Source organism: Anolis carolinensis, chromosome 3, assembly GCF_035594765.1.
Source record: "Anolis carolinensis isolate JA03-04 chromosome 3, rAnoCar3.1.pri, whole genome shotgun sequence".
Lineage (NCBI taxonomy): Eukaryota > Metazoa > Chordata > Lepidosauria > Squamata > Dactyloidae > Anolis > Anolis carolinensis.
In genome coordinates, this window is record NC_085843.1 from 104,176,411 (window position 1) to 104,190,835 (window position 14,425).

At 39.8% G+C, this 14,425-nt stretch overlaps 1 protein-coding gene across 6 annotated transcripts in view; it reads right to left on the reverse strand.

Moving 5' to 3' along the window:
• sts (steroid sulfatase) overlaps positions 1-14,425 on the reverse strand; it is a 130,212-nt gene that overhangs the window by 35,840 nt on the left and 79,947 nt on the right. For all 6 annotated transcript variants that reach the window (XM_008107169.3, XM_062975302.1, XM_062975301.1 and 3 more), the window contains 2 exons: positions 9,302-9,461; positions 944-1,065 (listed from right to left, as the gene is read on the reverse strand). In XM_008107169.3, the coding sequence (XP_008105376.1) occupies positions 944-1,065; positions 9,302-9,461 (282 nt within the window). The remainder of the gene's footprint in view (positions 1-943; positions 1,066-9,301; positions 9,462-14,425) is intronic.

Genomic DNA, 14,425 nt, shown 5'->3' on the forward strand with positions numbered 1-14,425 from the left:
CCTTTAACAAATTAACACTATTAACTATTCACATGACAGTCACCTAATGATTATTCATCATGGTCACAATCACAAGTAAGAAACCGATGCCTACACTACTATCAACATAGAACATTTTTTTAACACATGGGTATGAAACAGGAGAATTATGGCATGTGCTCAGTAAAGCTCCTCTGTATCTTTTTGCATTAAAAAACAGTCCAAAAAATCTGGGTGGTGGCCAGGGACTGGAAATGCTACCCCCCCCCCCCCCCCATTTGAGCTTAGTCAGAGGAGGACTTGGTCTATGGAGCCATTGTCATTCTGGCCCCACAGGGAGGGAAAGAACAACATAGCTGGGAAAAAGGGCTGCCACCCAGGAGGAACCATTTCCCAGTAAAGAATGGACTTTTCAACAGTCCTCGTCAATCTTTCTGACACTCATTTGCTGGACTGGTCTAAGCATTTGAGTGCTTGAGGAGACAGAAAGAATATTAAATACGGTTGTGTGGGATACCTTAAGATATTCATGGTTTTCCACTTTCATGAGGATCCGGTTCTGCTAAACCCCACAAAAGTTGAGGGCCAGCTGTAATCAAATAACATTTCACTATAAAGCAGGTTAAATTGCCATTGGAATAACCAGAACATCACTTTAAAAGACTCTTTCCAAAGTATGATAACACAGTTTACCACAGTGGTAATTTAGAACTTTCTTGTATTGCATGATATTAGTTGTTGTAGGCCAGATTGTTTCCTTAATATCAGCTCACTTTTTTTACTAAGATAAAAGAATAACAAAGATAAAAGGAAAGAGGAGGAGGAAGAAGAAGACAGGGATGATAGTTAGGCACTTCAAGCAATTTATTTGTAACCATAGTCCAAGCCCCCCCCCCCAAGATTCTTTCAAGCTGCAATAAAAATTACATAAAATATTCAAACTTGAATGAGTAATTTTACTTACTGTTTCTTGGATGCCAGCGTACTGCATTTAAATATGCATTACAGTAATGGAAGAGAAACTCATGTTTCGAGTGGAGAGCTGTGCCTTGAAGCAAGGGCATCAGATCATGTCCATCAATAATTCTGAATAAGAAAGCATTTCAAAATCAAAAAAAGAAACTATATGCTGCTAGCCTGAAAATAAACTTTATGCATTGCCATTCTTTATAAATGCCACAAATATTACTGCAACAGGAATAGCAGTGTCCAGGTCATTCCTCATTTTACAGCACTGCAAGCTCTTGTATTTTTGTTTTCAGTGGATGAGCTGCAGCTAAATCTGGCTCTCAGATGAGTGCATCTGTATGATACATGTACAAAAGATATATTTGTCTTATTTGTGTGTTATGCTTTAGTTGTACTTTTAAAATTTTTCAGTGCATCTCTACAAATTTAACATTAGAGTGGTGCAAAAAGCTGTTTCTCTCTTTGCATAAAAATCCAACTCATACATTATGTGAAACCATTTATGAGGTCTATGCAAACTTTTGTATAAGAAATGCATAGTTTGGCTGTTCTTTTAGCCAAGCTTAGAGGTACAGTGCTTCCACAAAACTAACAGCAATTTATCATTCAACAGATTATCTTTGGGAGACAGTTAAAAACCCCATATTCCTGACTTGCTTGGTTTAGCCTGCTTTAATTCTTTTTAATTCACCCACTATTCCAAATTAGATTCGTAATGTGGAGTTATGAATGATGTCAGAAATCCTTCTAGAACTTATGCTCACTTTTTCAGCATGCCAATTTCTGAAAAAAATGAGTAGAATTTAAGAACCAGGAACCACTTATACTTGATTTAAAACAGTTGAGATGAACTAATTTGTGTCAGTTTTTTTTTAAGAGCTTGGCTTTCTACTCTTCTCACAGATTATTAATTCCCTGAATATATGTACTTGTCCTTTTAGAACACTATTCTTCCATAAGCTACCTCTGAATAATATCCGGACTTTGGAATTAATACATAAAGTTATTAATTTGTTCATTTTTAGTGACTTCATCATATTTTCTAGATTCATAGATTAATGCTGGACTTCAAAATATTTTCAGTGAGTTAGTTGTTAGAATTCATTAAGAGATACCTTTCCATACACCAAATTCAGTAAAACAGAAAAGCCAGCTACCTCAGAAGAAAAATTTGAAAATGTGTAATATAGAAGGAACACTAATCTGTGTGATTTCTTTGAAATATAACAGGAATGGGAGAGAGCAAACTTTTTGGATCCAAATCAGATAGCAAGATTTGTGGAGCAGAGGAAAAAATGAGTTTAGGAAAGAAGACTAGACAAACTTGAGCCATGGGATAAAACAGGAATGAAGGGTGTCATTCATTTCTTAGCAGAAGAAGAATACTCTCAAATAGCCAGAGTCCTTCCAATAGGCTTCCTTGTGGCCTGCATGAAAGCAAAGTGTTGGAGTCTTTCTGGAGAGGTATGGGTTTGTATGCATTGTGACTGTTCAGTTATCTCTCCTACTGATTATGTGTGGGAGTGGCTTCTATTGAATTATTATGGTATAATATGCATTATAATATTATTATTCAGGGTGAACTGCAACAAACCCTTTTGCAATTTTATTGTGTACTACATACATTGTGTTAGGCTCTTCGTAATCATGAAGTTTTTTTTCACACACACACTCCAGTTCTTTCTCTCTCCTTTTTCTCCTTTCCTATCCTTTTCATTTGACATATTACCCACCTTCCTTCTTCTCCATCTTTTCCTTCCTATAAACTTGTATACACTTATATAAGTGGGGTAAGAAGTGAGCAGGGAAGAGATAGCTTGTTATATTTGTGATCATTATAACAATTGCTGATGCCCAGATTACATTTGGAATTCCTGGCTCCTGTGTGCAAAATCTATGTTCTACGATTGACCTTTGCAGATTAGCAACTGATCTTTGGGAGGCTGAAAGAATGCATGGATTTAGCATTTGCTCTGAGATTCTCAAAATCTTCATGGTAAGAAATCGCTAGTTCTGAGCTGAGGCCGCAATCCCATTAAGGGCTTTGTAGGGCAATATCTATGCTGAATTAAGGTAATTTTAAAAGGAATAGTAAAAAGCCCTTTTGAAGGAGCCAGAAACAAACAATGTCTCCCTATGGTCAATGATGGTCATGCCTTTCTCTGCATATCCCATGGTCTGGCCCAATGTCACAATTCTGAGTTAATAACTTAATGGATTCAGTTATTCTACTTTCCATTTCTGACATTTAACACTAGACATAAAAACTAACATTCAAAGCTGCGAGGAGGTGTCATGCCAGAATTACGAACCAATGCAGATATTGCCAGAACTGTGATTGAGGTGACCCCCCCCCCCCCAGGACTTTGTAAAAGATAGTTCAAAAATCAAGGCTTTATGTCCTATATTTCATATATTTATAGCAGAAGGTAACTGAGATATTTTACTGGAGTTTACTGTGATTTACTAAAACCCTGGCACAAAGGGTGTTTGACCTTTTAGCTTGAGGCAAGAGATAACGACTCTCCTAATCCTTTCCTGCCCAAGTGACTCACAAACAAAAGGACTCCCTTTTTGTTTAGAGTTGAGGCATATCCAGGCAAAACGTTAGCAAATGAAAAAAGTCAATTTTAAACCACATGCTTTACAATCTTGCCCTTATTTCTCAAAAATTTGAAATGTATTCTTCTGCTTATCTTTCTGCTTCTCTGTATCACCTTTGACACACATTTTTATTATTGTTTCTTATTACCTATATTATTTCCTTGTGCAATGTCTTTTCCCCCATGTGTGTGTGTGTGTGTGTGTGTATGTGTGTGTGTGTGTATGTGTGTGTGTGTATATATATATATATATATATATATATATATATATATATATATATAAGCAAAGTGACCTCACTGTGAACTCTGGCCAAACATGTCTCGACCTGGGTGTAACTGGCTTGCCCCAGGCTATGATCAAAGTCTCCATCGGCCTCTCCTCCCACTGAACCTTGGATAACTTGGCTATGCTATAGACACGCAATGAAACCCCTTCTTCCTCCCCCTTGGATTCTGTACTTTCCTATGAAACTTATGGATTTACCCTGGACTTTTGGGTAGGTGGGAGTGGGCAATATGACTTCTGATTCTGTGAATATATTCAATGTATCCCTATATGTCTCCTTTTCCCCCCTATGTCCCAATGTATGAAATATTAAGGATCACCTCTGTTTGACCTGGTTGGCAGAAAAGTCATCTGCATTCCTGAGAATGGAAATCCTCTCAGAAAGGACGCAATCAAATACCTTGCATGAACAATATACACTGGTCTCCCCTTTTGAGTCTCGGAGCAGGTCGCTCAAAAGAGGAATTGATTACTTGGTCTTCTTGTCATATTCAAATTTTGGGACAACAGGCCTTCGGAAAGCCAAGGTTGTCTCAATTGCCTTTCCTTTGTCTTCACACCTGGCCGGAACGACTGACAGGATCTCACTTATCTGTCTACATATCCAGTCTTTAGAAAACCAGATTCTGACAGCCACATCAGACCCAATATGTATATTTTCATTACTAAAAATAATCCTTGGGTGCCTTGAGGACTCTTGAGTAATTGGTGCCTATCAAGTACATATTAGAACCATTGATTCATTCACAAATCTACTCAGCAGCCCTTTGTTTATGGCTCAGACCACCCCCTCGCTCCTGACTGGGTGAGAAGCCAAAGCATGGCTGGCTCCCTGATTGGGCGAGGCATGCGCTCCTCCTTTCCAGCTGATGAAGACGACCAATCAACATGAAGCCAGCTGAGGGAGGTGGGGCAGGAAATTCAAACCTTGCCGCCCCATTTCTTTGCTATAAAGAAGGCTGTACTGTGTTGTATGTCATGTCTTGCTTGACGAATGATTGCGGTTTGACATCCTATCCAACTGGATTGTATTAAACATTTTGGTGCTCTTTCTTCAGCCTACTGGTGAGATTTATTTGGGAACTGGGAAATTCTGATTCTAGGGGCTCTCTCCTTCTCACCAGCGGCAATGAACCCTTTGGAGGGTCTCAGGTCCCTTTCTATTGGAAGGAGACCTCCAAATTCTAGCTCGATTTCAGAACCATGTGTAGTGAGGAGTTTAAAGGATTTCGGGTTCTGAATAGCTTCAGCAAAAGCAAAGTGACATGTTGCTTGAGGTAAGTTAGGCAAGAAAGGTAAATCACAATGAAGTTTATTATAAAGCTACACCTTATATAATGGATAGCTGTAAAACCTGTCAAGCCCCAGGCAGTTTTTCCTTCCTTTCTAACTTATTCTTGTTTTCTCACACTAAATGAGAGATGCTGCATAATTTCACTTTTGCTAGTGAAAATTCCAGATCGGCATCTAATTCCACCTTCTATTTTTGTAATGACCAATTAGGAAACATTTACATGGTTATCTGTGCCTTCTTGGTTGACCCAATAAAGATATTGCCACATTATGAACTTCACTCTAACTAGACAATGACTTGTTATGTGACTCTTTGGACAAATGACAAGCTGATCACATTTTCCATAATTTGATGATAAAGGAAGTACCTTTTTGGTGGTTAATGCACAGTTTTCATTCCATTTAGCTTAGACTAATGGCCAGTTTAGCTATGTATCTAATCATATGCTTAAAACAGTGCTAACTGTAATACATTTCACTAAGAAGCAAACTCCACAGAATCCAAATGCTCCCTGAGCATAAGCCTTATATAAATTATTGAAACTTGCTCTGTGTGATGGACAATAAACATCGTTTGATTTCTTTCATTGGGCTTTTTATTCTGGTATTGCAATTGCCACTATTCATTTTAAATCAAATGATTACTGTACTATTGTGACACAAAAATTTGGTACAAAAAGGTTCCTTCCTATGGGGTGAAAACCTTTCTAAGGGGCTAAGTTTCCATGAAAGTTGAATACATCAAGATGACTGAACCAACGAAAGGACGGCAAAGTTACTGCTTGCCTTAAATATCCCAAGGCAGTGATGGATCTAAACTTACACATTCTTTACCCTTCTTTTCCTGTCTTTCCCTACAAGCACTTGATAAATCATCAGCTGTAGAGAAGAATCTCTTGACAGCAGCTCTGCTGAAATGCCACTTTGGTTTGTCAGCTGGTAATTCTCTTCCCCTCAATTCCATTTTCTGCTATGCAAAATTAAATGTAGCTATGCTCTCTTTGCACTCAGAATAGTTTGATATCAAGCAAAATCTGATGGACCAAGTCATGTGCAAGCTAACTAGATTTAACGTTCATCTTATAAATGCAGCAAGCACAATTAAAGATGAATATTCCATGTCCCCAAGACTATGTGGCTCCAAAGAAGAGCAAGTTCCTGATTTTGGAACTACACCTTTCCGAATCATTTCTAGCTGGGGAATTCTAGGCGGTTTTTTTTTGTTTTGTTTTTTTGAAAGGTTTACAAATATTTGTTTTGGAACCAGATATTTTGAGCAGGGTATGTGTACAGCGTTGTGGTTTAAGTGTGGAAATCTAAAGGGTGGTAAAGAATGAATCATTTTTGGAATGTTAGTTCATCATAAATTAACACTGAAAACTGTAAACAATAACAATTCAGTGAGATTCAGACTTATGCTCTATAATTTGCAAGTGCTTAAAATACTGACAATAATTCTCTTTGGGGTATTGCAGAGTTTGCATTAACATTTTTCATCAGTTGAATATGGGAAAGGACAAAGTGTTTTGATTGTATATTCCTGCAAGGCAGGGGGTTGGACTGGATGGCTCTTGTAATCTCTCTCAGTTCTATGATTCTGTGACATTTTAAGCCATTCTGCGACATTTTAAGCTGCTGAAAACAATGAGCTTAGATTGAAGAAAATAGAAAGAACAAAGGCTTAAATAAGCATTGACTGGAGGTGACTAAGTATGATTAATTTTCAGCAGTGGACATCTATCTGCTGCAAATGTATTTACATCAGGAGGAAGGGAGTTGAGAATTATGGATCTAACCTAGTAGGTTCCAGTAGAAATCTGGTGTTGCCCTTAACTCTCTCTATATTTTACACATAAAACACAGCAGTTAAGGTCTCTCAGTTAAGGTTTCATGAAAGAGTAACAAATATTTGTTTACCATGTTATTATTTCTCTTTTTTTTTTACAGCTAGTGTTGGGAAATGTGGCTATCAGATTGGGAACTCAAGGGAGTAGGTAAAGTGTGTATAAGGGGGTTGAAATGAAGGCATTGCCCTTACTAAAAACATTTCCCCCTTGAATAATATTTTTTGACTACCAAGACAGTGAACACAGCAAATATAAGATCCGAATAATTTTCAATATCTCCATTTACAAAATGCTAGAAATTTGGAGACTTTAGAGATATTTCCAATGGGGGAAGAATTCATATTTGGACTGGAAATATTTGCATTTGGGCCCCAGCCATGAGCTTTTTTCATTGGTACTATGTTCATTAATTTAGTTGGGTGGGCAATATAACTTTCTGTTCTACATGAGGCAGGAAAAGATATTTGGAAAGTCCTGAATGCATCTTACAAGAAAGAAAGAAAGAAAGAAAGAAAGAAAGAAAGAAAGAAAGAAAGAAAGAAAGAAAGAAAGAAAGAAAGAAAGAAAGAAAGAAAAAAAGAAAGAAAAGAAAGAAAAGAAAGAAAAGAAAGAAAAGAAAGAAAGAAAAGAAAAGAAAGAAAGAAAGAAAGAAAGAAAGAAAGAAAGAAAGAAAGAAAGAAAGAAAGAGGAGCATGTAAACAAGGCTGGACTCCCAAGACCATCCATAAACTACAGCCAAGCCAACCCCCCACATTCACTGGGGTTAGGGCTCAGGAGCCCCACAAAAGTGAAAAAATACAAATAATAAAATTGCTTTCTTTTAACCTAAGAGAACACCTCTCTAGGAATCTCTAGGTTCTCCAGTGTGATTTCTATGCTCAGCGTATGCCAGATCAAACTAGAGGTCTGGCAGATTCCTAGAGATGCATTTTGTCTAGGAAACTCAAGGTTGTCTAGAATGATTCTATGATCAATTTCCACATGAAGATCGCTATGCCAGTTGCATTAGAGGACCTAAAGACTTCTAAAGAGAACATTTTAATCAAATCCATGAATAATCAAATCTGCAAACGTCAAATCCACAAATGTGGAGGTCTGATTGTAGTAGGGTTTTAACTGAACCAGAAAGCTTCTGAAAAGTAGCATATGGCAAGTTAACTAACTTGCTAGCTGGAACAAAGATTGGAAAAGATATTCTGAATTTAGATAAGGTAAATCAGTTTTAAATTTGCATGATGCAAATGAACACTACTTGTCAAAGCAGTATGACTTTAAATCTGTGGGGAAAAGTTCACAGCTGGTGATTTATTGACTGTATATAAGAAAGAACAGAATGGTGTTGGCATCATGCCCAAACATCTATAGCTTGATCAAAAAGAACATGTAAGACAGGTATAGAGAACTGTCAGGAAGAAAAACCCATCTTCTTAAGCTACAAAGAGGAGGGAAAGCAATTAAAAATACTGCTACTGTGTTATTATAGTACAGAAAGATCAAAGTCCTTGACGGTTCATGGGAAAAGCTTGGAAATTTAGCTATGGAGTGAAAATTGCCAAACACTGCAATAGTGAAGAACAGAAAAATGTTTTTTTTTGTATGACATGACTGTGACAAAGTAGCATAGGGTTGTCCATCCGTACTTCAATTCTCTTTTGTCCTGTCCAAATGTTATCTCATTTTACCTTAATACTATCCCTGTGCTGCAAAAATGTCCTAATGGGAAAATATATTAGATGGAGAAACATGTTGCTATAGAAAGTGTTATATTCTCCTTTGTTGTACATTTAAGGCGAGACTAAAGTGTCCACCTATCTGAAACGATGGAGTCCTGGATTTTCCAAATGATCATGTCTGATTCTCCTCCAAGCACTCTGGAGTAATATAGTTCAAAAATAGTTCTAACATGTGATGATTTCTTGGTGCTCAAAAGATCCTACATCTTTCATTAATAAGGAGATGTTCACAGATTATATGTCTACTTCACTGAGAAGATCTGACTGCTTTTCTAAGGAGCTGGGGCAGCTGAGGTGGGAGATTGATTTTCAATCATTTTGAGTAAAACTCTGATTTTGGAGCTCAGCAAGGCAGAGTTGTATGTAGGGATAGAGAAACTTTAAAAATGATGTATAAAAGGTCTGGTCAACCAAACCCTAGAAAGAACATCTGTGTGTAACTACAATTCAGTCATAAGATGAAGAAATTGCTCCTATAAATGTGTACAATATATAATAAATAAAACTGAACTTAAGAGACATATACGAGGTCTCAAAGTACTTTCAATCCTACCAAACATGCATTTTTTACAACAAATTCCACTGTCCTACCTGTCAGTAGGTTGTTGGGCCCCAGCAAGTTTAACTATGGTGGGGAATATATCCATATTACTTGTTGGTTCATCAATACTTGTATCTGGTTTTAACACTCCAGGCCAATGGAGAAGACCAGGGATCCGAATCCCTCCTTCCCAATTTGTAGACTTTCCACCTGAAAATAAAATCACAACAATTCAGCTTCAAACTACCTTTTACTTAAACTCATCAAATATTGAAAACAAAGGAGTTAACTAATCCTTGAGTCTGTTTGAACATGATTGGGAAAACTTTGAGCATAGATATTTTATACACTCTGTGGACAACTGTCAAATATTTGACTCCAGGTTTTGTGGCACATAAGCAAGGCAGAGCTTGGAAAAGTAAATTTGTAAGCCTGCAGTCCCCAAGCTAGCATGGCTAGTGAGTATGTTTATTGGAGGATTCTGGACATTTAAGTCCAAACATTTTGAAGCCTCAAGGCAAGGAGGAGACAGGAGGAGAGCCAAGCTACTGACAGTGAAAGAGGATGAGAAGTGAAGTTATAAAATAATATCTGTATAACAGCTTTTACTCAGACTCCATGGTAAGGTGATTTAATTGTTAGACTAGGACTTTGAATCCTTGCACAGCTTGGAAACCTACTGGTTTGATCTTGTAAAAGTAACACATTCTTGTTTTCTGAGAAAGACAATGGTAAGCGTCCTCTGGATAAATCTTGCCAAGAAAAGCTTACAAAACAATTACCATTAAGTTGGAATTGACTGGAAGGCATACAATACCACCCAGAGTTTGCTTCTGAGAGAAGGGTAAGGACTTTGTTTAGTTCCACTCTTTATATAGTTGGTTTTCCCCTATTCAAAATCTGCTGTAGAGGTCTTGGATAGCAAACAGGGAAGATTTGTTGGGGCTGCAAGGGGCTGTAACAAGGAAGGAGAATGAGCAAAGTCGCCTTCCACAAGTAAGTTCCTTCCAAAGCTTTTTGTCAAAAGAAGTAGTCATAAATAGAAGAGAGAATTCATATCCAACTTAACATTAAAAGTCTTAAAGATTTAGCAAGAATGTGGTTACACAAGGTTAAGTTCGCAAAATTTGTGTTAATCTCTGAATGTTGGGACTTGAACTGCATGAGGGTGGTTCTACACAGGCCATATAATGCACATAGAAGTTGGCTTGAGAGTAGGGTGTCCACAAACACCGGGGAGCTGGCAGAGATGAAACGTGCGAGAAGGAGACTAGAGTGCCGCTGGCGGAGAACTCTGACGTATCTGACCGAGCACAGTCTAAGGCCGCTATTAGGGCCTATTCCGCAGCGTTGCAGGGAGCCAGGAACGTCTTCTCGACTGCCCGCATCGCGTCTGCAACTAATAGATCTTCAGAGTTGTTTTGGGTCATCGGGGAGCTCCTCCACCCTCCTGGGGGTGGGGGGGGGCACCTGACATCTCGGCAACTCAGTGTAGCGAGTTCGCTCACCATTTTGCAGACAAAGTCGCTCAGATTCGTTCCGACTTAGAAGCCAGCCTTGATGCAATCCCACAAGATCGATCTGTCTGTTCGATCTTGTGGGATTTGTTTCAGCTTATGCAACCTGATGATGTGAACAAGATTCTTGGAGCGGTGAGGGCGACCACCTGCGTCCTTGACCCTTGCCCATCTTGGCTTTTAAAACAGGCCAGTGGTGGGTTAGTTGATTGGTTTGTGTCTATAATTAATGCCTCTTTGGCGCAGGGTAAATTTCCATCCAACCTAAAACAAGCTGTGGTTAGGCCGATTTTGAAGAAGGCCTCTTTGGATTCGACTGACCTCGGTAATTACAGACCAATCTCTAACCTTCCATTTCTGGGCAAGGTCTTAGAGCGGGTGGTTGCCTCCCAGCTCCAGAGATTCTTGGAAGATACGGATTCTCTGGACCAATCGCAGTCTGGCTTCCGGCCTGGGTTCAGTACCGAGATGGCTTTGGTCGCCTTGGTGGATGACCTCCGCAGGGAACTGGACAGGGGGAGTGTGACCCTGCTGGTTCTCTTGGACATCTCAGAGGCTTTCGATACCATCGACCATGGTATCCTTCTGGGTCGGCTCTCTGGGATGGGCCTTGGGGGTACTGTTTTGCAGTGGCTCCAGTCCTTCCTGGAGGGCCGTTCCCAGATGGTGAAGCTGGGGGACACCTGCTCGGACCCCTGGCCTTTGACCTGTGGGGTCCCGCAAGGTTCCATTCTGTCCCCCATGCTTTTTAACATCTACATGAAACCGCTGGGAGAGGTCATCTGGAGTTTTGGAGTATGGTGCCATCTCTACGCGGATGACACCCAACTCTACTACTCTTTTCCACCAAAATCCAAGGAAGCCCCTCGGATTCTGGACCAGTGCCTGGCCGCTGTGTTGGCCTGGATGAGGGCGAACAAGCTGAGACTTAATCCTGACAAGACAGGGGTCCTCCAGGTCAGTCGTGCGTCTGATCGGGGTATTGGGTGGCAACCTGTGCTTGACGGGGTCGCACTCCCCCTGAAGGCGCAGGTCCGCAGCTTGGGGGTCCTCCTGGATTTGGGGCTGACGCTTGAGGCCCAGGTATTGGCCGTGGCCGGGAGGGCCTTTGCACAACTAAAACTTGTGCGCCAGCTGTGACCATACCTCGAGAAGTCTGATCTGACCATGGTGGTCCATGCCTTAGTTACCTCTAGACTGGATTATTGCAATGCGCTCTACGTGGGGCTGCCTTTGAAGATGGCCCGGAAATTACAATTAGTACAACGTTCGGCAGCCAGGCTTCTAACCGGAGCGAATTACAGGGCACATTCAACGCCTCTGTTTAAGGAGCTCCACTGGCTGCCGTTTATCTTCCAGGCCCAATTCAAGGTGCAGGTTATCACCTACAAAGCCCTAAATGGTTTGGGACCCACCTACCTTAGAGACTGCATCTCCCCCTATGAACCTGCACGCTCTCTTCGCTCGTCGGGGGAGGCCCTTCTCTCGCTCCCACCACCCTCGCACTTGCAGTTGGTGGGGACGAGAGAGAGGGCCTTCTCCATCGTGGCCCCCCAACTTTGGAACTCGCTTCCCAAGGAGATCAGGCTGGCCCCCACCCTCCTCTCTTTCCCGAAGAGCCTAAAAACCTGGCTCTTCCAAAAGGCCTTCGATGATTAATTATTGCAGGTTCGAACTATCTGCCCATTTAACAATAGGATACTCTGCCATTATTACTATACACTTTGTTGACTACTTAGGCTAAGAAACTACCTCTCCCATGTTGAAATATGCTGCACCTTGGCCCAGATCCGTGTTTTAGTCTTCTGTTTTTAATATTTTATGCTGTATGTTGTTTTTTATGATGGTTTTATTGATGTTGATGTTTTATTGTTGAAATATTCGCTTCACTGTTTTATTGTTTTATATGTCGGGCTTTGTCCCCATGTAAGCCGCTCCGAGTCCCTCCGGGGAGATGGAGCGGGGTATAAAAATAAAGTTATTATTATTATTATTATTATTATTATTATTATTATTATTATTATTACTCCAAATGCATGCTGCAGCATGCATCAAGCCAAAAGGACTATGTTAAAAAAATAATGTGCTGCAGCCAGAGTATTCTCCATGCTGAACTATCTTCAGTCTGGAAAATGTGGAGCACTTGTCAGGACACTCCTACTCCTGGAGCACTTAAAAAATGCTAAAACACAGCTGACCAGAAGGTAAACAATTGCATCATCTGAAGAAGAAACCACATAATTCCAATCGGAACCCTTGCTTTCCATCCCTTTGTTCTTATTTCCTGGGCCCTGCCATGGTCCAGTGCTGATTCTGAATGGACATGGATATGCATGGTTCCAATCTGCAACCAGCGGATATTGTGGCCACAGTTTCAGACTTGAACCAGTTCCTGAGGCATTTGTGTAAGCACTGCACAGTGAAACTGGTCCTGTTAATCCACTATTAATCCACTTCCAAACTAGATTATAGTGTCTGTGTAGAATCACCGTGTGTCTCCAATCTAAATAATTGTTGTAGATCAACCTGAGACTGATAGGTTCACTGATGTTTTATAGAGGATTGTGGGATTGCCTGTGGGATTTCTGGGGGCACAAAGTGATGAAGATTTAAGTCAAGGGAATTATGTTCTTTCACTGAGGAAGCTGACTGGGAAAGTGCAGGCCTTCAAGGTCAGGCAAAGCAGCCAGAGACATTAGATAAGGAGGAGTCGAGCAGAAGCAGAGAATTAAGTGATACAGAAGAAGATACAGAAATCAACACAGGCATTCATTTACAGATCAGAGCAAACAATAGGCATTGCAGGGCGGAGAGTTTGTGTGGGAATGTTGAAATTTCATGGGAAATGTAATGCTTTCATGAATGGCTTTTAACTGGTGAGTTGTTTACTTTATAGTTAGATCAGGCAACATAGCATATGGAGTAAGAAACTAGGCCTGAGTTCCTGGTTCCAATTTTAAGTCAAGCCCTTTGGTTTGGGATTCAAGTATCTTGATAGTTTCTTTGTTACTGTTTTATATTCATGATCAAGTTTTACTAAGGATACCTTTTGCTTGTGGCCTTAAGCTGTTCTTGTGATTTTTGGCTATTTCTGGTCTGTATTACCTTTTAATCTATTTGAGACATTTGGATTCCTACTGGATTATTGCTTATTGCTAAACTTTTTTTGGATATATATTTTCTTTCTCTATCCCAACATTTTCCCTATACTTTTGATATATTTTACAATAAACTGTTTATATTCTGGACTTTTGCATGGTTCTGGGGTCTTAGGGGTTTTGAGGCCTGGGGTGCAACAATAATATTGAGACAGTGGTGATATAAAATCTTATATGAAAGCATACGAACAATCACCAACACAAAAAATAACTGGCAGCATTGCTGAGAACATAAAATTATCTAGAGCAATCTCTATACACATATCTGGTGTAATAGTGGTTACAGTTAAATTCAATGGAATTCCATTTTCAGGAGACATAGGACTGGCCTGTGAGTATGTTTTTAAAATAAAGATAAGAGACAGACTTACATCATTTCAAATTGAAATGAGTTTGAAATAGCTAAATAACCAATCGAAAAGGATTTTAGTGCATACCAAACAGATATTGAAGGTGAAAAATATTTAAGAAACCCTAGATGAGGAGCCTTATCACCAAG